The sequence below is a fragment of the Embiotoca jacksoni genome, unplaced genomic scaffold (genome assembly GCF_022577435.1).
Source record: "Embiotoca jacksoni isolate LCO1_2020_lvr unplaced genomic scaffold, fEmbJac1.0.p SCAF_20, whole genome shotgun sequence".
Classification (NCBI taxonomy): Eukaryota; Metazoa; Chordata; class Actinopteri; family Embiotocidae; genus Embiotoca; species Embiotoca jacksoni.
Genome location: NW_027185341.1, coordinates 7,924,459 through 7,949,366, shown reverse-complemented (window position 1 = coordinate 7,949,366; position 24,908 = coordinate 7,924,459). Strand labels below are relative to the sequence as shown.

The 24,908-nt window shown below is 41.7% G+C and overlaps 3 protein-coding genes across 4 annotated transcripts; all 3 read left to right on the top strand.

The window, feature by feature from the left end:
• The first annotated feature begins 2,154 nt into the window (after positions 1 to 2,154).
• Positions 2,155 to 7,076, top strand: LOC138202247 (growth/differentiation factor 10). Its single transcript, XM_069156115.1, has 3 exons — positions 2,155 to 2,624; positions 4,024 to 4,931; positions 5,342 to 7,076. Exons 1-3 carry the CDS (start codon positions 2,378 to 2,380, stop codon positions 5,531 to 5,533), a joined length of 1,347 nt encoding a protein of 448 aa, XP_069012216.1. The 5' UTR covers positions 2,155 to 2,377; the 3' UTR covers positions 5,534 to 7,076.
• Positions 7,077 to 9,436: 2,360 nt separating this feature from the next.
• gdf2 (growth differentiation factor 2) lies at positions 9,437 to 12,721 on the top strand. The gene is made up of 3 exons (XM_069155361.1): positions 9,437 to 9,529; positions 9,607 to 9,916; positions 10,724 to 12,721. Exons 1-3 carry the CDS (start codon positions 9,437 to 9,439, stop codon positions 11,641 to 11,643), a joined length of 1,323 nt encoding a protein of 440 aa, XP_069011462.1. The 3' UTR covers positions 11,644 to 12,721.
• Positions 12,722 to 16,453: 3,732 nt separating this feature from the next.
• Positions 16,454 to 24,369, top strand: rbp3 (retinol binding protein 3). 2 transcript variants are annotated; one of them, XM_069155359.1, is made up of 5 exons: positions 16,454 to 19,115; positions 21,623 to 21,927; positions 22,185 to 22,375; positions 22,502 to 22,644; positions 23,468 to 24,369. In XM_069155359.1, exons 1-5 carry the CDS (start codon positions 16,454 to 16,456, stop codon positions 23,791 to 23,793), a joined length of 3,627 nt encoding a protein of 1,208 aa, XP_069011460.1. In that variant the 3' UTR covers positions 23,794 to 24,369. The 2 variants fall into 2 exon arrangements, with proteins under 2 accessions (XP_069011460.1, XP_069011461.1); XM_069155360.1 differs by lacking the exon at positions 16,454 to 19,115 and having other exon boundaries at positions 20,662 to 21,927.
• The last annotated feature ends 539 nt before the right edge of the window (positions 24,370 to 24,908 follow it).

Sequence of the window (24,908 nt, the reverse complement as noted above, 5' to 3'; positions counted from 1 at the left end):
ATTACACAACCCCACGCTGAGTGATAACAGCTTTTGATTACTCCCTGGGAGGAGACTGATGCTATCTGGCTCTTTCATTGAAGCAGCATGACCTTTAAACACATCAATGTTTTACTGAAGGGGATCCCAGTCCTAGCACAGTCCTTTATCTCTGATGTAGGACACAGTGGTGTCAAAGAGCGCCTTGTGATTCCCCCCCCAGGACCAGTAGGAGGTATTTTAATGGCTGGCTGACCCATGGTGGCAATAGCCTGCTGCCATGTCTCTCACAGGGAATCCATTGTGCTGCATCAGAAACGCAGAAGTCAGTCAGTTCTTCTTGTGCTGCTGTCTGCTAAGGTCTGACTAAATGAAGCTGTCAAGCAACACAATGACAGTGTTTCACCTTGAGGCGGGATTTTTTTTTTTGCCTGCCTATCAGTCAGTTGAGTTCCTGTCCTTACGCTCGTCGGTCATCTTGATGAGCAGTCTGGAATAACCATCCTCAGTTCAGTTTACAGGGGTTTGAAGACGTTTTTTGATCATTTTATGTTAAGCGGCGGGTTCACTCAAAGTATGGAAAAGTGAAGTATATGTTTTTGCTTGAAGTTCAACTTTTCTGAACTCTGATGAGCAAATTTGTATCTTTGGCAAGCAAACTGTCGTCTATAAAGAACAACAACCAACATATTTTTTTTTTACCAACAACTGCAAGTGTTCACGAGTGTTCTTGGGGTTTCAACCCCTTCAAACTTTTTACCATCTCTGTGCAACTTGGAAGTCTGTCAAGTTGTGGCAGAAATCTCCACTCTGCTTCCACAAAGCAAGTGGTCTTGATACTGTTGACCTTTGAAGGAAAGGACGGCTGGAGAGTTTAAAATTTTAGCAGGTGTTGCACCATCCAGGTTTCTTTATCTGCTTTTGTTTGAGAACAAACCAAGCAGCAAACAACAGTGACTTCACCCATTGGTTTGTGAACTGTGATTACGAAACCTGAAATTCAGATTTTGGCCATCATCATCTTGCTAGCGCAGAGCAGTTTGGAGCCAGAAGTGACCATATTTGGATGTTCTGGGGAGGATCGAACGGTGGATATCTGAGTGCACCACAGGCCTGTCAATCAATCACATCAAGAACACGGCTTTTAGAGGCTTAATTTCAAACTAATGACAGGATTATTTTCAGGTGGACTGCCAGAAAACGAATTAGAAGGAGTGACTTTAGCCAACAACACAATGATTACTTGTGGTAAAAAAAAAATTAGATTTTGTATTTCATGAGGACATTTGAATGGGAGTCTCTTGAGCCAGAAGCTTTTTGGAGCTAATGCCAAGTGGCCCCCCGCGGTATTGCAGTTTATGGCCCTTCGCATCAGTCTAATTTTTCCAACCCCGAAGCTACGCTCCCTTTTATATTCAGTCTATGGTATAAACTCTTGATGATGTTGATCCAGTGTAGAGACAGTTATAAGTTAATGATATAAATAACCGAGCAAAGCTTTTTAACAGGATCAGACTGATTATTGTGTTTTTCCCTTCAAAACTTGGAATGAAAAAAGTTAACCACAAACTACAGAGAAAATTTAACTAAGTTCGGTATCTTTAGCATTGATACGTTTCTGTCTATTAGCCAATAGCTCGCCAGCCACAATCATGCATGTAATCAATACATCTAGCTCTGGCCATTTGGCAAGGAAATGTGGATGAATTTTGCTATGCCACTTTCTAGCTTTTTCAGGCTTTCATGGTTGCCTCATGGTGAAAATGCAATCAGTGGGTTTTTGAAGAGTTTTTCCATGATAAGAGCACCACAAAAGAAATTCCAGCCACGTCTGCTATATTGGCATGGAGGCAGAATCACCAGAGATAAATACAGCCAAATAAAACTGTAGGTATTCGCATGGCTACAAACAGAGTTGATTAAGAACTACTACATAGCTGCAAAGAACACAGTAACTTCATACTGTTGATCTTTCTACAAACTTTCTGCTCTAGCCTCACTGAAAGTTTGTAATGTACCACAATGATGCATAACGTCTAACCTTTACTGTAAATGTATCTTCAGTGGAAGTTATTACTGTCTTGAGAAGCTCTACAGTTTGCTGCCAGTCAATCACACGCAGCTCCGGGCTGCATGGCTCTCGTTGGCTGTGCGCTCCGAGGCGTCACCATCAGTCATCCAGCAGCAGCGCCTCATGCATGCATCCTGCCCGGTTCTCCTCCCATTGTAGAAACAGCTGTAGACCGTGAACCGTGGTGTGCGAGTCTGACACGGATTACCTGGATACCGGCTTGGAGTGTGGGTGGGCATCAGCCAGCGAGAAATAGAAAGCGTGCATTTCTTTGACGCACGGACTGAAGTTTCTTTTTGAATGTAATCATCCTCCTCATCTTCAGCCATGGCGAATCGGCTTTTCCGTATCCTGCATCTATTGGTGATTCTGGAGTGCAGCTGGGCTCACCTCGTTTCTGAGGGTCTTGACGGTGCCGATGCCCCACCGGCGGTAGAGGAGCGCGTCTTTACGCAGGACAGCGCGAACCGGGACATGGTCTCCATCAACATGTTCAAAGTGTACGAGAAGTACAGTAAAGAGCCGGAGAGCCAGAGGGAAGGAAACACCGTGAGAAGTTTTAAAGCTGTCCCGAGTGAGTGACTACTATATTTCTTCCACTGACAAAAGGACTGAACATAACCAGGGTATCCAGTCTAAGCAGTCTGGGATTTTAAAACAACAGTGAGAAACAGAACTACAAAAGTGACGTTCAGGTTTTTGGTTTTGTTGACTAATTAAGATTGATTAGGCATTTAATAAATAGACTACATAAGTGAAAAAAAGTAGTTTTCTTTATTTACTTTGAATTTAGACACGCTGTTATTGTGTCCTGATTAAAAAGGTGACATACATATTTGTAATATGTCATAACCAACACAAAATAAACAAAAAGCAGTTTTTATTTACAGAAGTAATGAAAAAAATGATAACATGCATATATAGGTAATAGATTATATTTATTACTTTTTAAATATTTCCTATTTGTCCTTAGATTAAACTTAATAGTTTATAGAATGTGGAGTGCTTTGTGCTCCCACTGTAAGGCTCATTTTAGAGGATGTGTTAGATTTTTTTTTTTTTTGCACACTTCAAGCACAAAAAGACCTTTTACAGACTGAACATACACTATTAAGACAGAAAGTACGCATTCAACTTGAAAAGTCCAAACACACACCCACAATAGTACCTTGAAAAAAGGTCTGATCTTAATTATTTCATCCTAAACTTCCTGAGTGCAGGTGTTTTGTCAATCACCCAGCCGTCCCTCCCCACTCCCCTCTGGGCTAAACGTCTTCACCTCCGTGCTCCGTCAGTGTTGTGATTTACTGAACTGGAGGACTTAAAGCCTCCTAGACTGTTAGTTCCCCAGTAGCTGTAACAGCCTAGGTGTTAGACAAAAGCCTATTATCACACCCAGACACCGGCTGCACTGCAAATAGCCTCAGAGGAGCTCTTTCTCCTATAAGCATTTCCATATGCCGCCACGACAGACCTACTGGACCGACCCAATGTTTGTCTTTCAGGCTGCGGTGGAAGTGCGGGAGACAAGGTTGAACTTCAAGAGTATAGCTATCTAGGATGAGGTTTTTGTTCATGCATGAGGCAGGCACTTAATATTTTCCATGCTGCTACTGCTGCTTATGTCAGTCAGATGTATTGAGCAAGATTTGGCAGATGATAGACTGGAAGCTGGTATTCACTTCAGTCAAATGTGCCAGAATGAAGCGATAAAGAAGAAAAAAAGAAGAGAGGGGAAAAGGTTCAAGGCAGCAACGTGATCTCTTCACTCGTCTTTATTGTTCATTTCAGAGAGAGCTGCTCCCTCAGGGCTTCTTAACATTATATCTGTATGGTTGAACTAGAAAGCATCACTGTTTATGAATTCCGGTCCAAAGCTGTAATGAATTTAGGAAAAGCACTGAAGACAGGATTAAAATAATCTTTTAACCTTTTAATTTCTATTCTAACTGTATTTTTTAAAAATTCCCCAGGAATCTCACAGGGCAAAGAAGTGTTCCAGTTCAACCTGTCCTCCATCCAAAACTCCGAGCTCGTCCTCTCCGCCTCTTTCCACTTTCTCCACAAGCGGCCCCGCCACCACCAGAGGCCGTGGCGTTTCCGAAGGCCTCGCCACCCATCCGGAGGCTTCCAGCATCCTCATCCTCCCTCCTCCCAGCTCCTCTTCTATGGATCATCCCCAAACTCTGTTTTTGCAACACCACTGGGAAACATAACTCTGGCTCCTTTCAAGAAAGGCTCTTGGCAAACAAAGGATGTAACTGCAGTGGTGAAACATGCCAGGGATGTCAAAGAGCTCGTGGTCACGGTGGAGTTTGATATGGGGTTTGGGGCGGCTCGCATGCAGCAGCGGAGTCCTCCTGGCCAAGAGCGCCTCTCTCCAGCCAATCTGCCGTATATGTTGATATACGCTGACGATCAAGCTATTGATGAGCCGAACAGCGTGTCCCTTTCGCTCCAGAGATATGGGCCTTCCGCGATAGGGGAGGAAACGTCTGTCTCAGCTTCAGCTTCAAGGATCCGAAGGGAGCTTCATCTCCAGATCCAAACCAACGACATCCCAGAGGTCCAGTTCAACACCTTGAAGAACCACGAACTGTGGCAGAACACGTATTTCCCAGCAAAAGCCAAAACTGCGGTCAAACCGGGAAGGAAACAGGGCCAAGTGAGCGGTGGGGGTCTGAGTAAGCCCCAAGTGCTGAGCTTTGATGAGAGGACAATGAAGAAGGCCAGGAGGAGACAGTGGAGCGAGCCCAGGGTTTGCTCCAGGCGCTATCTCAGGGTGGACTTCACCGACATCGGCTGGAGCGAGTGGGTGTTGGCGCCGAAGTCCTTCGATGCCTACTACTGCGCAGGGACCTGTGGATTCCCCATACCAAAGGTGAGCCACAGAAAACTTGGACTTAACATCACAAGAAGGTTGTTTTGCAATCATCTGTTGAGGGGGGGAACGTTTCTCATAGTTTTAAACATGTACGTTCAAGCATGATGTAATTAAATCAGAACTAGTTTGGAAGCCAATCACGGTCGAAAATGCAACGTACACAAGTGTGATGTTAAAACGTGACGTCTTTTGATTTTGATTTGATTTTTGATTTTATACACTTTATTAATCCCCGAGGGGAAATTTCTTTTTTTTTTTCTTTTCCTAAAAAGCAGGCACATAAAAACCCCAAAGAGAACATGAAAAATGTTCAATATTCGCCTTTATTTCAAGGCGTTCGAAAAGAAGTCGTTCTCGTTCAATCGTTGTAGTATTAATTCACTTTTGCCCACTTCTCCCTTCCTCAGCTGGCGCGTCCGTCCAATCACGCCACCATCCAGAGCATCGTCAGAGCCGTGGGAATCGTCCCCGGCGTCCCTGAACCGTGCTGCGTTCCAGACAAGATGCGTCCCCTCAGCGTTCTCTTCCTTGACCCGAGCAGGAACATGGTGCTGAAGGTTTATCCCGGCATGTCTGTGGACACATGCGCCTGTCGGTAGGGAAGGACCCACGCGGGCCACCAGAAGCCGTGATCAATGAAGATGAGAGACAGTGAGGACGACGTCAATGTAGACTCGTCATGTTGCAGGAAGGCACATGTCAGATGGAAGGAAAGTTGTGCTGAGACCCAGTTAGGACAACCGAGAGTCTGAATAACTTTTTTCTGAACTCTTGGACTTGTTTGGTCTCTGCCATGATTGGACGCTGCCTTAAGTTTTTCCTGCTTTTCTAATAATTTTCATAGATGTCTTTTCGTCCGCTTTCATTCATTTTCTCCACTCTTTCAAAATGAGGAAGTGCCCTTAAAGAAACCTGTGTTTGTTATTCTCTGTGTTGACTAGCTGGATGGTGAAAGGTTTAGGACAGAGCTCCTACAGGCAGATCAAGCTTCCATTGATCCTTAATAAGCTTTTTCAGTCTTTTTTTTGCTCCTTTTTTTTAATTTTATTTTTTTTTACATTGGATTGATTTATTAGGTGATTTTGCCTGTTTTGGTTTTAGTTGGACTTGATTTGCTTTGGTGTAAGTATGGACTCAGACTGAACGGGACCTGGTTTTGGAATCTGCTCAGACTTCTAAAAAACAACCTGTGACCTTTTAGGCTCTGGTTTGATGAGCTTCAACTTGTCGTGAAATTTAAGGTGTCTGCTGCTTACCTTCATCTTTCATATTCTCACGTGAAGTTTGGTCAAATTGATAAACTACACACTGAAGGAGAGTTTTGGACATAGAGGCTGCATGGCAGCATGTCCACTTTCTAATAAATCAACCCTCGTCATGTAAATAGGGTCGTTACTAATGCAAACTAAGTGGTACTTATTCTTGAGGGATGTGGCACTCTGAGTGACCTATTGAACTGTTTATATCATGCATGAGCGGTCATGTCTTCCTTAAACTATATTTCAATGGTTATTTGTTTATACCTTGTATATAATGAGTGTATGTTGTCACGCTGAGTGTTTGAGTGGCAGCACGTTTCCGCTGCCTCCTACATCGCAGAGTAAAAAACGGTGTGTTGCTGCCACCTGCTGTGCATTTTGTGAAAGTTGAAGGGACTTCAAACTTTAAAAAATTCCTGTACTTCCTGTGGCTATTCAGTATTTCCCTTTAATATTCAAATATTGTTTATCCTAAATTGTATGTACAGTTTTTGATATGTACAGTAATGGCGGTTGATTTCCATGGTTACTAAAAATAAGATATGTATGTATCCACTTTTATAACTCTATGGCTAAAGTGTAATTAAATAGTAATATGATGTGTGTTTACCAGATCAATTGCATAATGTATGCTTGGTGTGGAAATAAACTGAATTGTACATACATTCAAAGACACTTGTTAACTTAGGTTTCATAAAAAGCATAGTGTGTACATTTGAGATATAAATTACTGTATTTCACATATACTTTAGATGATTTTACATTAGGTTACAGTTTATTTAAAGTATATGATATCTTGTTTTATTGATGTATCATGATAATCTTGATTGTTTTTATAATTAAATTAGATTTTGGATAGTAAAATGTGTCTGATTATCCTGAAGGTGTTTCTTCTTTGAACAAAGCTACTCAAATTTAAAATCAAATGAAATAATTTGTTTGAATGATCATTTTAGTTAGTTCTTTGTATATAGGCAGTAATGACATGGAAAACTTAAAGCTGCAAAGATCAATATTTTAATACCAGCAATGGAATCAGATGATTATGTGTCATATGACAGGAGTCACTTGAAGCAACAAACAGAGAATTATATCCAAACTTCATTCCATCTTAACTCTATTAAGCATTTTAGAGACTTTTAGCGAATTGTTTTGTTTTCATGGTCCACAACTTACATTTTTTTCAATCTTCTCTGTGTCTAACAAGTTAAAAAAAAATACAGACCCTCCATCAAAAGTTGTTGCATGTTTGTTTGATGTGTGCTAACACTTCACCAATATCAACTTTATAAGGTGATAATATGATAAAGAAAGTAAAATGCGGCAGAAACATTTGAATACTAATACTAATTTCTTGACTGGAAAACTTGGACAAAACATTGGCATGTTGGCATAATGCCAGTAGTGCTAATCAGGCACAGACAATTGGCTAAATTCCCATATCATTAAGTTGTTTTTACGACATATTTCTCACCCGGTTATTCAGACAACACAACAGATCTTTTTCAGTCCACTTTTTCCTCAGTGTTTGTTTTCCTCCTGCATGCCTACATTATTTGCTGTAACCATGCCAGTACATTTTGTCGTCGCCTTTCATCGCTGATAGACTCCATAGAGAGGAACTCTTAAAACCATGAAAGGGCTTCAATGAAAGCATTTTTATGAAACCCAGCATGAACCGAGTAGTCACTGCATGAGTGAAAGACAGAAATTCCAAGATAGGCCGGACTCAGGCCAATGTCCCGAGACATACTGGCTTGTGGTTCGGACTCAAAACTCCCACAGGAACGCAGGGTAAAGTCCCGCTATCCCATCAACCAACTCAGACCATCGTGTCTTTGTTCGACTTGCCAGTGGTGTGAAATAATCTCTGCTCTCAGATTTTATAGTTTCCCTGTGTAAAGTTAATGAACACTTTACCATGTGTTGTTCTTAGGAACACTTTGCATTGTGGCTGTTCTTTGAAGAAAAGATATTCTCAAACGTTTTAAAGAATGAAGTACTATGTGTCAAACTAAATTTCCCAAGTGACACTTCCCAACAATTTTTTCATTCAACAAAATCCCCTGATTTAACCATGTAATACCGTCGGAAAGGCGACATAACAACAACATAAAGAAACTGTTTCAAAGTCGAAGAATACATTTACATCTCTTGCTAGAAGTGGCGCCACTTGTCGGTTAATCTGCCAACTCTGATGTTTCTTCAGCATTGAAAGGTTCGTCTGACCTGTCAGGTCACGTTGCCCCGTCATAATTACAGTCATTCCACTTCCTAGAACCAACGACCAAGCAGTCGTAACGCGACTGCATCAACTTAACGTGAACGTTGTAGCATGGCAGACCTGACGTCTCATCACCCTACATTGCTTAGAGCTTTATTTCTGAAATATCTAAATGATTAACAACTTATTTTTACATCATTCCAGTGTGATTTCTATATATAATAACTGTTGGCTGTAATAAAATAAAATATAATGACATTTCTTTTGTATTTGGGCCAAGTCAGAGGGCAGTTGTTAACTTCTTCAGCAACGCGCTCGCGTACCTCCAGGTGGAGCCTTGTGTGTCATCAGTTGTACTCGGACCACAGTTTGGGAATCACAAGCTTAGAAGAATCCAGAAGTGCACTGTAAGTGATGTATTCTTGTTTCTCGTTTGCTGGGAAGCTATTTTAAGGTAAAACATGCCAAATTTAGCTACGTGTTGAGATTATTCTCGGCAGATAGCAGTAGGTGTACGGGAAGGCAGGACTGGTTGCATCCTGCTACCACTGACTCAAAAATACAGACCATTATCTTTTCTAGGGCTAGCTAGGGAAGAAAAACAAGGGTCTTGCGCTCTGTAATCTGTATTTGTTACCACTCTAAAACTACCGTCGTCTCTACTAAACAACACCTGATAAAATGCTAATGTTACTGGAGATTTCATAATTCAGAGGGTTTTCATAACAAACCTGGCAGCTGCATTTTCAGGATGACGTTTCACCAAGGCAATGTCTTTTGGCTGGTCTCAATATGAGGTCACAGTTTCACCCTCAAACTTGGAAAAGTCATTTTATGGAAATGTCTGCCTGTCAGTAACCCCGCATTTTCCAGCGCCTCCCTGATTATCGCCTTCAAATGTTTACAGAGTCTTCATTAGCAGCCAGCCCTCTAATGATAACAAAGCTTTAAAGAAGGCATCAACGGCAGTGATAAGCACTATTTTGGTTGACAAAAGTCCCCCTGTTTACTCTGGGAGCATGGGAGCGGACATCAGGACTGTGTTCCTTGCATTGGGGATCTCCATTTTCAAACTTTGCCACCGCAAAGTCTGTTTTCAAGCCGGGCAGAAGGTGAAGTTTGTGCCAGCTCAGTGGCCTAGAAAAAACCTTATCTCAAAATGCAGACCTCCAGATCCTTCCTGTTCCAGGTGTGTTTGAGTCTGGTGGTTTCTATCAGCTCCTGCAACTGTAAGCCTCTCAGCAATGACATCCCAAGTGAGGACTTCTACTCACAGCTGTCAGAAGACCTTGTGGAGGAGGAAGACGTAGACCTGCATCTGGAAAACCTCCTGGGAACCATGAAGGAGGGTTTTCTGAGGCAACTCAACCTGTCAGATGTTCCTCAGGAGCACAGCAAGATATTCCCTCCTCAGTTCATGATGGAGCTGTACAACAACTACACCTCGGACAGCTTGGCAGTCCCTCAGTCCGATGTCATACGAAGCTTCACTGTCCAAGGTACATGAACAGGGTTTAACGGGACATGAGAGAGGTACATTGTGAAATAATCTTCGTTGGAGGGAGACTTTTCTGGGTAATAAAGATAACTCTTAACCTTTTTCCTTAAAAATCCCAGAGAATCGATTCACATAATTTTCTAAATCCTTCCCTGACAAATGCCAAGTTTTGTTGTTTATGAAGTTGATTCATGGCAGTTTATGTTACCCGTATTTAATATAATCGAGAAAAAACTGTTGAAAATTAGCATTTTCTTGGCACATTATTTTTTTTAACTTTAATTGTTCACTTTTTAAAAAGGAATTGATGTCTACTCATAACCTTTCATCACTATGGTCAAAAGTGTGTTTTTTTCTGTAGACCTAAATATTTAAAATTCTTCAGTAATTTTGGGGTTCCTGTCCTGTTAATCACTTTTCACATGCAAGGCACCAAAGTATCCTAGCACTTCTTTCATTGATAATTTGGCAAATCATTGTTCAATAATAGTTTCATTTCTACTTTAAAAGATGAGAGAAATAATCATGTCAGCTTCCTCAGCTGGTTAAACTGTCTGTGTTGGCTTTGGAACTAGTTTTAGTAACTTCCTACGCAGATGTTGAACCAATGAAATACCATCAGACGAAAACATGAATGCTAACGCTAACGCTAACCTATCCACTGGGTAACAGTAATATTGAGGAGCTGCCGAAGCAGAAAATTAAGTTAGACTTCAATTTCTTCTTCACCAAATAAGTACACACCAAATATCAAAGCTCAGCTGCCATTTCAGATAAATAATCTGATCTTTTCTCATTTCTCCAACAGATATCACACTTTCTGTGACAAATGGCTCAAAGTCAAAGCACAGGTTGCAGTTCAATGTCAGCATCCCCAGCCACGAAAAGATCACGACTGCTGAGCTGCAGCTCCTCTTCCTCCCGGGTGACAGGTCGAAGGTCCCCTCCCACATTTTCAAGGCCACCGTCAAAGTTTATGAAGCTGGTTTCAACAATTTCACATCCACGACCCAACTACTGGTCGGCAAAGAGGTGACGGGTTCGCAGAGCACATGGGCAACGTTTGATGTGACCACCGCGATTCAAAGCTGGATCAAGTCGGGACGTGGCGCAAATGTCTTTGAAGTGGTGGTGGATAAGAAGGGCTGTGGGGCTTCTGATAATGGAGAGGAAGGAGTCAGCTGTATAAATATGAGCGTGTCCGTTGGAGATAACAATTCAGCAGCTTTAATAGTCTTCTCAGATGACCTTGGCAACAGGAGGAGGGAGACAAAGAAGGAACTAAGAGAAATGATCCTTCACGAAGAGGAAACTATTCTTCACTCGGGGGCCGACTGGAACAGAGGAAACCAACTTCCAAACGAGATCCCGGAGGCTCAGCACCCACGGAGAAAGAAAAGAAAGGCAGAGAGGCAATACTGCCAGCGAACCTCGCTGAAGGTCAGCTTTAAAGATATCGGCTGGGACAGCTGGATCGTGGCGCCTCCAGAATATGATGCCTTTGAATGTCGAGGCCTGTGTCACCACCCGCTGACGGATGAATCGACCCCGTCAAAACACGCACTCATCCAGACTCTGATGAACATCAGGGACCCAAAGAGGGCCAACATGGCGTGCTGTGTTCCCATCAAACTGGACCCCATCACAGTCATGTATCAGGAGAATGGACGCCTCACCATAAGATACCTGTATGAGGAGATGAAGGTGGCAGAGTGTGGCTGCAGGTAGTCAGAGAGGGCTGGTTTGTTGTTTGTGGCAGCAAAGGCGGTTCTACATTTTTTATTCAGTTCAGTCCAATGTTCGCAAGCGCATGTAACAACCTCCATTGCCCAACAGGTAGTGCGAGCCTGAGAGGAAACATGGATACCTACAAGGTTTTCTTTTCAAAATGTTCCTCATCAGGACGGCACATCAGTGACATAAAAGTCTGAAGATTTCCTCTAATCTCAATTTATATTTTGAGCGTCAACAACAATACAATTTTCCTGTTTTAAAAAGCATTTATGAGCCACCACCGAATCATTATTCATGGTCATTCAGAAAAGTATAAAAATTATGCCGACTTGGTTCAAAAAGCGTAGCTGATGATGAAGGGGAGAAGAGGACTGGAGGGAGGTTTCAGGCCTTGCCCATACTAATAAGGATATTTTACAAAATGAACATTTTCCTAAATTTTTTCGTGTCTCATCCACACGCAAACAGCGTTTTAGGTCACTAAAATTGAGACTATTTATTATTTCATACGTTGACACCAGCAAGCAGAAAGCCAAAGCAAACAGACACATTTTGCATATCGTATTTAATTCTCACTAGGTGTAAATAAATAGATATCCCTTCCTGTTTCAACTTTAAGATTAATAAAAGTATATTATTTGTATGTAGTACATAATTTAAAACAGAACAAAAGTATGTAAAAAGTAAAGTCAGAAAATAAGATTATAAAAGTCCATTCATCTTTAATTATTGTTATTATAACTAGTAGAAAGATTTATTTGACTTTGTAGAAGAGTATCATTGGTAATTATAAGCTGGTAAAACATATAAATCGACTTTTAATCACAAGTCATCTGCAGACAGTATCTTCATGTAAATCTGTATATTACTATTGTAAGTGTAATTTGTTAATATGGATATATATCTAGAAGTAGTCTGTAAATTACTGCTATACTGCTGATGTTGCATCAATAAGTGAATTTGTGTTTAACTACTACACAGGGTGACAGAAGTAAACTCCTAATGTTGATATATCTGTATTTGAACCTTTTAATAAAAAAATTAGTTCAATCAAAACTGATTGAAAAAATGTGCCAGGTTTTTCTGTCATATGTTTCATGATGTCAACATTTTGTTTCTGATAGCTTTCAAACTCTCAAATAAAAACAATTCTTGAGGAAAATCTGAAGTTTAAGTTTTAGTTATTCAATGAATTAGTAATCTTATCTACTCAGCTCAAACTTCGTTCACTGCATTTGGTAAACTTTTTGCATGTCACAACACAAGTTCACAAACTATCCCTGTGACTGATCACTGTCAGCAAGCTTTGTGTGGAGTCGGTGATGTGATGTCCCACCTGTCATTAGGTGGAAATGAAAACAGCTGTGCATCACTGAGTGTGTTCATGTGGACTTAAACATCCCAGTTATTATCAGGTTTTTGAAGTATCCCATTTTTGTGTTTGAAAACCAATTTTTTTTTTCCAATTGAAAAAACCTGGATAAACCCTTTTCTTGGTTTTGAGAAACCCAAAGTGTACCCTGATGGAAACCAAGATACAGTTGCACATGTATGTATATCTTATCCTGGCATCTAACGTGCGGTTTTAACAAAGAGACATAACAGAAACACAAACAATGCTGGCAATGAAAGCCTCTTACTTTTGGAGCAGTGAAGAAACAGTTTTGTGTTTCGGTAATGAAATAATGAAATATACAGTACATACCTCCGATTGTTATACTCGAGTTCATATTTCATTATCTGATGCTATAAATGTATGTTGTCATGTTTAACAGCTGTGGTGCTGAGGGGATCTAATTAAAATAGTGACCAAAGCACCAGTGGACTTCCGCCCGCGAGTTCTACATAGAAATGTTGAGGTTGTGTTGCTTTTCTTAACCGCGTGATTTATTGTTGTTTGTTTCGAACCACAGGAGTTGTTCTGTAGTAAACTGGACTTTCAAATATTCTTCAGGATCAGTGGGATCTTTTTTGTAAAGGTGCGCTGAGACCACAAAATATATTTATTTCTGTGTCGTCAGGAAGGAGGGTTGAGAAGTCGTCAGTCGTGGCTACAGAGGCACCATGTGCTCTGATTAACGCCCAGAAGCCCCCATAGCACTCAATTCTGACATGCTAGACTTTTTGTAGGGCTGTCGTGCGGTGTCCCAAAATCTGCATCGCAATTATGTCACGCTACAAGGCCCATTCAACATTCCTGCCATTCATATTCGTGGCCGACATGGGAAATTTGTAGGCAATGTCTTAATTGTGTCAAAATCGGGCTGAATTTGTGTCGTCTGAACCTGGCTTATGTCACGTTTTGAAGGTTAACTTAATCAGTAAGTTTGGGCCAATATGGTAGCTAGAAGCTAAGAGCACAACAATCATAGGAGGAAAATGACTTGATATATTGCTAGCTGGCCAGACAACAGGTAATAATATTTTTTTTTAACCAGAAAATGATAAGCGTACAGTGAATTACATTATTCCAGTCAAACAAAGTGCTTTCACATATGTTCAGTTTTCATGACGCAGTAATGCTCACTGTCAGCTTTGTAAATATTCGAGGTCAGCGACACAGCCTTATCAGAGCTGAACCTCCAGTGTCAGGACCAATGAGGGGACAAGTTTATGGAAACACTTGCTGGGGTAGCACTAAATTGTTCTTGTCTTAAAATAGCAACAGTATCAGGGCCAGTAACTGAGAAAAAACTGGCTCAGATTTTGCCTCATGATATCCGGTTCTTTCCAATCATCAACAGTTTGTCACAACAAAGCTTGTTTATATCTCTGTTGATGTTGGTTTTTTTTTTTATTTATATTTTAAGATATTGATAAGAACAGCATTTGGGGGCCAAATTGAGAAAGGCATGGACATTGGTCAACTCATTCATTTCATAATTCGTGAACATGGTGTCTGTGACCAGATTCTAACAAACCAAATTTAGGGCAAAGAGTATGTTTGTGTGGGACAAGATGGGACATGTTACCAATGCTGAGAGGTGTTGATGTCCATCCAACTTAGAAAATAAATACACGCAATATGCTATGCAGGTTACATGTTAGAGCTTTAGTATAAGAAGGACTAAATAAGAACTTTTCTATGCTAAGTAAATTCAGAAATTATAAAAGGAAGCTAAAGTTTCTCAGTAAGTGCTCCTTTGCAGTCTGCTCAATGTGGTAAATGCAAGTTATTTATAACCGACCTCAAACAGACCCATGATAAAAGCCTTGCCTGCTTTCTTCACAGCTTTTGAAAAATTAAAAAAAAAGGATTCTACAAAAGCATTTGTCCTGCAGCACAGACATTTGAAAACTAGAGCATATAAGTTACCTGAAGAGGTGGAGCTGGGAATGGCATTACACACCAGTTGACTGAATTTCGAGTACACTTTGAACGAGCCAGATTTGCCATCGTTAGCTCATTAAACATTTAATAATATCGCATTACATGTTATTTTGCACATACAAACACCATAGCAACATGTCCACAGATAGAATTTGGACTCTGCTTTGTGTATAACTAATTTGATTAGCCATCTGGGGTTTCGAGGTCGGTGTTGATGAGCCTTTTTCCGAGTCAGAAATCCAACTTTCCGGAGCGTTCCAGTCAAAATTTCCAACTGGGAACTTTCAAATTCCAACTTTCCAGTTTAAATGAAAATCAGCATTAGAATCTATCTCACTGAGATAACTACTGTCACTTCACTCCTTCATTCGGCACTCCAACTGTTTCACAATTTAAGCATATTAACACTCCGGGGATTTTAATATCAAGCACTGAAGTAATCTGTATTTTTGTTACACGAGTGTTTCAAAGGTCTTGATTGGCATCCCGGGGTTTGGCAGTGGGGATTATATTGTGTAAGGTGTGAGGCAGCATTAAAGGTTAAGAGGCTAAGATTAGTTGAGCACCACCTAGCATTTGGAAGGAGGTGGAGCCTGACTGTTTTAGGTCTGCAGAATTGTCTGGATCGTGGTCATTTGGAGTCCTGCTCTTAAGCCAGTGTTGACGTCAGGTTCAATACAGAGTTTGAATTAAAAGGAAAGGACGGAAGCTTGACAACTATCAATCAACCCTTGGTTTCTATATCCAGAAAATGACTGTACTTTTTTTTTTTTTCATTTCTGATCCCGCGTGAGTTTTAAGAGGGCTTTGCCACGTGTTCGCAAACCGTGTAATCATGTCAGCATTGGAGCGACCCAGACATGACCCCTAAAGCTACCAACAGCACCAAATTACTCCACCATAAGCTTTCATAAGAGGCGAGGGAGAGAGAGTGAGTGGGAGGGAAGGGAAAGTGTGAGAGTTTGTGATCAAGCTTTCGCACTGATCAGTCCACCCTAATTCCATACCCGTCCACCAAAATGTGTTGCATCTAAAATAATATTTTAGGTGGTATAAGGTATTACATATTGAATTTAGCAAATGATGGCGACTGTAATTCAAGCTCAAATAATGTAATGTAATAATGTGTAATGTAGGTAACTGTAAACTGTGCCGGATAAATGAAAGATACAAAGCACTTTTCCAAGTACCAGAATCCAAATTTGTTGCATTTGTTTGGTAAGAAACTGCACCTCCCATTTACCAATTTTTACTCTGTCTGTTATTGTCAGCTGGCTGAAGCACCACAGATAATGCGATTAAAGGTTTACTGGGAACAAAAGCCTCTTATGTTGATGTTGCTGTCCCCAAAAAAATCTGTGACAATGACATATTCCCTCCTACAAAAACCGTCTCCGGACAGACAAATAAACTAAACACATCTCAGCGAAACGGTAGACGGAGTGCTCCATTTTCCACCAGAAGACATTGATGATGGCCCAACACACACCACCGCTGCTACTGATGCTTCTACTATGTACTGTGTTTGTCAGCTCATCATTCCAACCAGCTCTGGTATTAGAAATGGCCAAGATTCTTCAGGAAAACTACTGCCTTCCCGAGAAGCTGTTCGGGATGCAGGAGGCCATCCAACAAGCCATCAACAGCGGAGAAATCCAGCAGATTTCAGACAGGAAGACACTGGCAGCTGTGCTCACGGTTGGAGTACAAGGAGCCCTGAACGATCCACGGCTGACTGTGTCATACGAGCCCGATTTCGTCCCAGTGATGCCACCAATGCTGCCGTCTCTCCCGAAAGAGCAACTGATCAGGCTAGTGAGAAACTCTTTCAAGATAGATATCCTGGAAAACAATGTCGGTTATTTACGGATAGATCGGATCATTGGGGAAAACACAGCGGCGAAGCTCGGCTCTCTGCTGCAGGACAACATCTGGGACAAAGTTGCTCAGACATCCTCACTAATCTTTGACCTGAGGTACAGCACAGCTGGAGAGCTGTCTGGAGTTCCTTTCATAATCTCCTATTTTTCAGACCCTGAGTCGCTCATTCATATCGACACCGTATATGACAGGCCTTCCAACACAACCAAGGAATTGTGGACTATGTCAACAATAATGGGGAAAAGGTATGGAAAGAAGAAGGATGTGATTATTTTGACCAGTAAACGTACCATGGGGGCTGCTGAGGAAGTGGCATACACACTGAAAAACCTTAAGAGAGCCATCACAGTTGGGGAAAGGTCTGTTGGCGGGTCAGTTAAAGTCCAAAAAATCAGGATTGCTCAGTCAGATTTTTATATAACAGTTCCTGTGGCAAGATCTGTAAATCCAATCACAGGCCAGAGCTGGGAAGTGAGTGGCGTTTCCCCGACAGTCAATGTCATCGCCAAGGAGGCAGTAATGAAAGCCAAATCACTTCTGGGTATCAGGAAAGCCATCCCAAAAGTTGTGCAAAGTGTTTCCGACATAATCAGAAGTTTGTACGCTTTCACTGACAGAGTTCCTGCTCTTCTTCAACATTTGCAATCTGTGGACTTGTTCTCTGTCGTATCTGAAGAGGACCTAGCAGTCAGACTCAACCAGGCCCTCCAGACTGTGTCCGAAGATCCACGACTGATTATCAAGTACGTGCAAGATCATGTAGAGGAGGACCCTGATCTTTATAAAGTTCCAGACGAACCCGGATTATTAGGGGCATACATTGATAGAGTCTTCAAAGTGGATGTTCTCCCAGGCAACACTGGCTTTCTCCGCTTTGACAAATTTGTCGAGTCATCTGCAGTGACTAAACTAGAAGAGCTCATGGCTAAAAAGGTATGGGAACCCCTCAAAGATACCGATAACCTAATTATTGATCTTCGCTATAACACAGGTGGATCCTCTACCTCTCTAGCCCATATTTTATCTTACCTGCACGACGCCTCCTACAAGCATCACTTTTTCACAATATATGACCGAATTCAGAACACAACAACAGAACACGACTCTCTGCCCAAAATCACAGGCCCGACGTACGGCTCCAAGCGTGGGGTTTACGTGTTAACCAGCTACTACACAGCAAGCGCCGGTGAAGAGTTTGCTTACCTCATACAGTCCTTACATCGGGGCACAGTCATTGGGGAAATTACATCTGGTAACCTGATGCACTCTAAGACCTTTCAAATAGAAGGGACAGATATTGCCATCACTGTCCCTTTCATCAACTTTATAGACAATAATGGGGAATTCTGGCTAGGAGGCGGTGTGGTCCCTGATGCCATTGTGCTCGCAGAGGAAGCTGTGGACCACGTTCATGTGATTGCAGAGTTTCACAGAGGCCTCCGGGCCCTCATGGTGGGGACTGGGGAGCTGTTAAAAAAGCACTACGCTACCCGTGAAGTCGCACTGCAGGTTAACAAAGTGCTTTTAAATAAATGGGCTGAGGGATTATACTGGTCAGTGGTGGACTTTGAATCCTTGGCATCTCAGTTGACAGCAGATCTCCAAGAGACTTCAGGTGATGAGCGCCTCCATGTTTTCTATTGCGATGTCGAGTCTGAGTCAATTCACGAAGCTCCAAAAATCCCCACAGCAGAAGAAGCCGGATTTATAATCGATACTCTGTTTAAAATTGAACTTTTACCAGGTAACATTGGCTACCTCAGGTTTGATTTGATGGCGGACATAGAAGTGGTGAAAGCCATCGGGCCTCAACTCATTAAATTAGTGTGGAGCAAGATAGTAAACACAGATGCCCTCATAATTGATATGAGGTACAACACCGGTGGTTATTCAACAGCAATTCCCCTCTTGTGCACCTATTTCTTTGACGCTGAGCCCGTGCGACATCTTTACACCGTTTTCGACCGTACGACAAACACCATGACAGAAGTCATGACATTGCCTCGTGTGAGCGGTCAAAGATATGGATCCTCCAAGGACCTCTTCATTCTCACTAGTCATATGACCGGATCAGCGGCCGAAGTGTTCACTCGAACAATGAAGTACCTTAATCGGGCCACAGTTATCGGGGAACCAACAATTGGAGGGTCTTTATCAAGTGGAACGTATCAGATCGGGGACAGCGTCCTGTACGCTTCCATCCCTAACCAGGTGGTTTTGAGTGCTGTCACTGGGAAAGCGTGGAGCTTTTCAGGCGTTGAGCCTCATGTTATTGCGCAGGCAACTGATGCTCTTCCTGTAGCGCAGAGAATCATAGCAACAAGGCTGTTGAAGAGAGTGCAAGGGAAGTAATGTTGTAGTCCACTTTCCTTTGAAAAACATTAGTTGTTGTGTATTTAACCACCTCGTCAAAGTTCTTAGTTGTGGCATGTGAGGCCTTATCATCGGTATTTGTGAATAAATCCATTGAACCTCAGTATCCCAATGCTTTTCTGTTAGTTTGACTAGAAAGGAGGTCACTTTGTATTACAGAGCTGTAATCACATTATAATTTTGATGTTCTTTGGTTTAAAGGTTTAGTGTCACATGTACTGTTTTGGAGGCCTTTCCACACAAATTCAGTCATGGTAGAAAAACATTATATTACATTTTACAACATGTGTAACATTCAACACAAAATGTTAGCCCAGTAGTCCAGTAAAGAGGGATTTAATGGATATCTCAATACTGGCTGAAAATCCCTCACATTACAATAACCTCATTTCAGCGTGTACAGTTAGTCTTTTTAATTAAAAAAAAAACTTTTAATTATGATGAACCAAATACCAAGTTTTCTAACAGCAAACTACACAGCACTTTAAGCTTTGTAAACTTTGTTCTCTCACTTTATCCCCCACACACACACACACACACACACACACACACAGACACAGACACACACACACACACACACACACACACACACACACACACACACACACACACACACACTTTTTATTTTATTTTATTCACATTCTGTAATGTTCTTTTTTCTGTTTTACTTCACTTTTTTCTGTCTGATTTCCACAGTAAGGTACATGTTCTGTTGACCCCTTCATGTCTTTCCTCTTTTGTTTTGTACTTTTGTCCAGTTTGCTGTAATGATGTCGAAGCTGTTCTTCTACTTAACCAGCAGATGGAGCAAGTACCCAACAAACCTAAACTGGATCTCCCGTTTCACTTCTCTGTTGAGCTGAACTGCTACTAAACATGTACCATTTATGAAACAATAAAGAACTGTGAATGATTAAAAAAAAAAAAAAAAAAAAAAAATCCCTTTTTTGACCATGAAGAAATTATTGAGTGTGGCACATATGAGATGAGTTTGTTTTGGCAGTGTGAGTTATTTGAACATTTTCATCTTCAAAGATATGGCCTAAAATTCACTTAACACATCAATGGCACCATTTACATACTGACACTGAGGGTCTTTGCAAACACTGTAACTGATTTACCCAGGTGGAGTGAATATTTTCACCATCTTTTCAAGATATTTCTCTGTTACAAAACTGACCTATCTACAGTAACACATTTAGCTTGAAATAACTTTAAGTTTAAGTTTAAAAAACCATGTATAAATTTAAGACCAGTATTTTCGGCAATACCTTCTTGTTACTACACTGTCTTGGCTAGGTTGTTATTGCATTACAGAGGTACTCAGGATAATGCGATTAGAGGTTTATTGTGGACTAAATCCTCTTATGTGTGTGCGTACAGAAACCTTGCAACCAAAACAGTGCCATTTGACAAAGAACCTCTTTGGAGAAGGAAGTTCAGCTCAACAACTTCCACTTCCCAGCTACTCATTTTTTGTCTGACTACACTGGGCAAAAATGGCGAAGTCTCTCTTTCTGGTAGCATCTCTGCTAGTTTTGGGAAATGTTGTCTTTATCCATGCCTCGTTTCCCCCCAGCCTTATTGTAGATATTGCAAAGATTGTCATGGACAACTACTGCTCACCAGAGAAGCTGATGGGGATGAAGGAGGCAATTGAATCTTCAAGCAGCAACACTGAGGTTCTCAACATCCCAGACGCTGAATCCTTGGCTAATGTCCTCACCGCTGGAGTCCAGACCACGGTCACTGATCCGCGCCTGAAGATCACCTATGACCCAGCATACGTTCCTGTGGTTCCCCCACAGATGCCTCCCCTGCCCCCAGAGCAGCTCGTCGCCGTCCTCCAGACCTCCATCAAGCTCGACATCCTGGAGGGAAACATTGGCTACCTGAGGATTGATCATATCATTGGGGAGGAGGTCGCTGAGAGGGTTGGCTCGCTGCTTTTAGAGCTCATCTGGAATAAAATCCTGCCCACTTCAGCGCTGATCTTTGACTTGCGCTACACTGGCAGCGGGGACATCTCAGGACTCCCCTACATTGTGTCTTACTTCACGGAAGCAGAGCCTCAGATCCACATTGACAGCGTTTATGACCGGCCCTCAAACACCACCACAAAGCTGTTATCGATGACAACACTGCTGGGGCACAGATATGGCCTAACCAAACCCCTGATCATCCTCACCAGCAAAAATACCAAAGGTATTGCCGAAGATGTTGCGTACAGCCTCAAGCACCTGAAGAGGGCCACCATTGTTGGTGAGAAGACCGCCGGGGGTTCAATAAAAATTGATACAATCAAAGTGGGCGAAACCGACTTCTACGTTACAGTGCCAACTGCAAAGTCCATCAACCCCATCACTGGCACGACCTGGGAGGTCACAGGTGTGACACCGGATGTGGAGGTTAATGCCGAGGATGCCCTCGCCACCGCTATCAAGATTGTCAACCTCCGTGCCCAAGTTCCAGCCATCATTGAGGGATCAGCAACTCTGATTGCTGACAACTACGCCTTTGAAAATATTGGGGCACATGTGGCAGCAAAGCTGAAAGAGCATCTGGCAAATGGTAAGTACAGCAAGGTCGTCAGCAAGGATGATCTGGAAGCAAAGCTGTCCTCGGATCTGCAGACCCTTTCCGGGGACAAGCTCCTTAAGACCGCCATCAAAACCCCAGCTTTGCCTCCTATGGTAAGACCCTAGTAGTTCCTTTTTTGACAAATGATCTGGTGTTTAAAACAACTTTTTTTTTTACATCTTTAAAGTCAGATTTGCAGAGATGTTATTGTAGTACACTAAATAAAAAGGTATAGTCAATGGAGTATAGGATATAAATTCAATTCATTTGGAAGAATTATCGGTGCAAAATTGTAATTTAATGATTATTTATTTTGAGTAAGACATATTAGGGATACAAATGCTGAGTTGGTGCATTTTCATCTCCCCAGGAATATTCTCCAGAGATGTATATTGAGCTGATCAAAGTCTCCTTCCACACCGACATATTCGAAAACAACATTGGCTACCTGCGTTTTGACATGTTTGGAGACTTCGAGGAGGTCAAGGGCATCGCCCAGATTATTATTGAGCATGTGTGGAACAAAGTTGTCAACACTGATGCCATGATTGTCGATCTCAGGTGGGTAATCCTGCTCACAGCACAAAGCTTCTGTTCAAAACTCTGTGTTCCATTTTGGTATACAAATCTTCCCCCGAAGCTGCTGAGCAAACAATGACTTACCATGTTCTCTAAATGGATTTGCAGGAACAACATTGGTGGCCCAACAACAGCTATCGCAGGCTTCTGCTCTTACTTCTTTGATGCCGACAAGCAGATTGTGCTGGACAAGCTGTACGACAGAACATCTGGTACCACCAAAGAGCTCCAAACTCTGCCTAAGCTCACTGGTAAATAAAAAGAAAATCAAGTCACTGTATTTATTTCATTGTGTGCAGTAGATGTCTGTTAGCAGCTAACTGGTAAACATAGTGAAGCATTTATTGGCGAGACGTATTCCAGTCAAAATTTGGTGAAGACCAAAAACATAGCTAGAAGCAGAGATAATTTACATCCACCTGGTGGCCAAAGACATGATCCGTAATCAATGTGAAATTTAGCAAGTTTCGCCAATCAACTTAAAAGGTAATACATGTTTTTACAGCATGTTTCTGTAACGCCCAAGTGGCCAAAAATCAGTCTTATGCAGGTTCAAGAATACAAGAACATAAAAAAGTAAAGTGCCTCAAGTTTAGGCACCAAAATACACCTGGATAGGTTCAGGAAAAAAAAAAATCATAATTTTAGTCAAAATAAATAATGATTTGTAACTGTGTTACGCACATCATGTAAGCTACGTAAGTTAGATATATGAGGTTATGTACCTTGTTCTCCTGGGTGGAAATACTGAAAACACTTGCGGACTTTCCCACATTTTGTGCTTTCTCACATGACCTTTTACCCTGTTATACATGCGTGTACCTGGACGAGACAAAAAGTGACACTGACAGGGTATCTTCTAGTGGACTGATGGGTGTATTACATGCTTACATGCATGATACCATGTTGCGTACTAATACCTTCATCCGTACCCAATCCTTCATCATTCACTTGCTACCATCTTCACTTATCCTATTTAAACTCGACCCTTTTCACTATCCTCAAATCACTTTGCTCCGTCATCTCTCTGACATTTTTCACCTTGTTCTGTCACCATCGTATCCTCCTCTTCAGGCGCAAGGTACGGCTCCAAGAAGAGTCTCATCATCCTGACCAGCGGAGTGACCGCCGGTGCTGCGGAGGAGTTTGTTTACATCATGAAGAAGCTGGGCCGCGCTATGATTGTCGGAGGGACCACCGCTGGGGCCTCCCACCCACCCAAGACCTTCCGGGTTGGCGAGACCGACGTCTTCCTCAGCATTTCCACCGTCCACTCCGACACCACCGCTGGGCCGGCCTGGGAGGGAGCCGGCATCACACCTCACATTCCCGTCCCAGCTGACGCTGCCCTCGAGACCGCCAAGGCCATCTTCAACAAGCACGTTGCGGGCCAGAAGTAAACTGTCCTGAACTGAGCCAAGGGAGGAAATCAGGAAGTCACTTTTTCTTTGGCAGCCAAATGGTTTCAAGAATCTGGCCTTGTTTGAAAAGTTAACAATCTACAGTAGTTTGAGAACAAAGTGTAATCTGTTATTCATCCTCTCAATACCCAAGCCTTCTTAGTCTGTAATATAGAGCAGAAGGTTTCTGTAGTTTTTAATTTCTGTCAAATGTTACTCTGACTGTTGAAGGTTTTGAGAATGAACGGCGCTGAAATGCTGATGCGATCCTTTTGTGAAGTATGAATGTATATGTGTGTCAAAGATAAGTTGCAACATTAAAACAACTTGAAAAATTTGCATTTTTGAAAAGTCAAATACAAAAGAGCGGAAATACGTTGAGTCAACACTTATAGATGCTTCCAAACAATGTTGGAGATTCAGAAGTGGAACCTCTGTAAAGAGATTGATTTGTTACTCTGGAATGGAAATCATCGCACCACGGTCACTATACTGAGGATAGAAAATGCTGTATGTCCATTATGCAGTTAATGCAATCTACTTGGGTTGTATCAATTCCAGTGGTAAGACAATAAAAAAAAGACAATAGAAATACAAAATTGAGTGTGTGTTGGTCTTGTATTTTACAGCATTGGAGACAAGAAATCAGCTACAAAAACCTTTTTAAGAATGTATTGTGCAAGTGCTGCTAGTTTAGAGATGTTTTGGTTTAGTTTACCAGAGCATGTAACATTTGGCATCTTTTAAACTCTTACACCACTCGTCTCCGTTGTTCAATAGCTAAAATGTTTACTCACTAAAGAGTACAAATATTACCTTTTACAGTGTGTACATTTGCAGTACAATAAACATCCACTAAAAGGCATGTTATGCAACTTTTCAAATTTAGTGTTTTGTCAGTGACAGTGCAATTTTGAAGCTTACACTGTGTTTAAAGGCAATTATGTGAAGGGGTGCAGGAACATGTTCGCCTGGTTTCAGTGGTTTGGGTTTGGAGTTACAGCATATCGTTCATCACAGCAGAAAATACAGTGGATCATTTCCTTCACATTCAAAGACTTCCTACCTGATCTTCACATAAACAACTTTGAATAAAGAAACGTCAAGTAAATGAA

What these genes read in the sequence shown, in the direction of transcription:
- gdf2 (XM_069155361.1), top strand. Translation starts at nt 9,437, where the DNA reads ATGGGAGCGGACATCAGGACTGTGTTCCTTGCATTGGGGATCTCCATT. An exon ending in GTTTTCAAGCCGGGCAGAAG is followed by an intron (nt 9,530 to 9,606) that starts GTGAAGTTTGTG and finishes TTCCTGTTCCAG; the next exon opens with GTGTGTTTGAGTCTGGTGGT. An exon ending in ACGAAGCTTCACTGTCCAAG is followed by an intron (nt 9,917 to 10,723) that starts GTACATGAACAG and finishes TTTCTCCAACAG; the next exon opens with ATATCACACTTTCTGTGACA.
- LOC138202247 (XM_069156115.1), top strand. Translation starts at nt 2,378, where the DNA reads ATGGCGAATCGGCTTTTCCGTATCCTGCATCTATTGGTGATTCTGGAG. An exon ending in AAGTTTTAAAGCTGTCCCGA is followed by an intron (nt 2,625 to 4,023) that starts GTGAGTGACTAC and finishes AAAATTCCCCAG; the next exon opens with GAATCTCACAGGGCAAAGAA. An exon ending in GTGGATTCCCCATACCAAAG is followed by an intron (nt 4,932 to 5,341) that starts GTGAGCCACAGA and finishes TCCCTTCCTCAG; the next exon opens with CTGGCGCGTCCGTCCAATCA.
- rbp3 (XM_069155359.1), top strand. Translation starts at nt 16,454, where the DNA reads ATGGCCCAACACACACCACCGCTGCTACTGATGCTTCTACTATGTACT. An exon ending in GAAAGCGTGGAGCTTTTCAG is followed by an intron (nt 19,116 to 21,622) that starts GCGTTGAGCCTC and finishes GGGAGGTCACAG; the next exon opens with GTGTGACACCGGATGTGGAG. An exon ending in GCCATGATTGTCGATCTCAG is followed by an intron (nt 22,376 to 22,501) that starts GTGGGTAATCCT and finishes ATGGATTTGCAG; the next exon opens with GAACAACATTGGTGGCCCAA.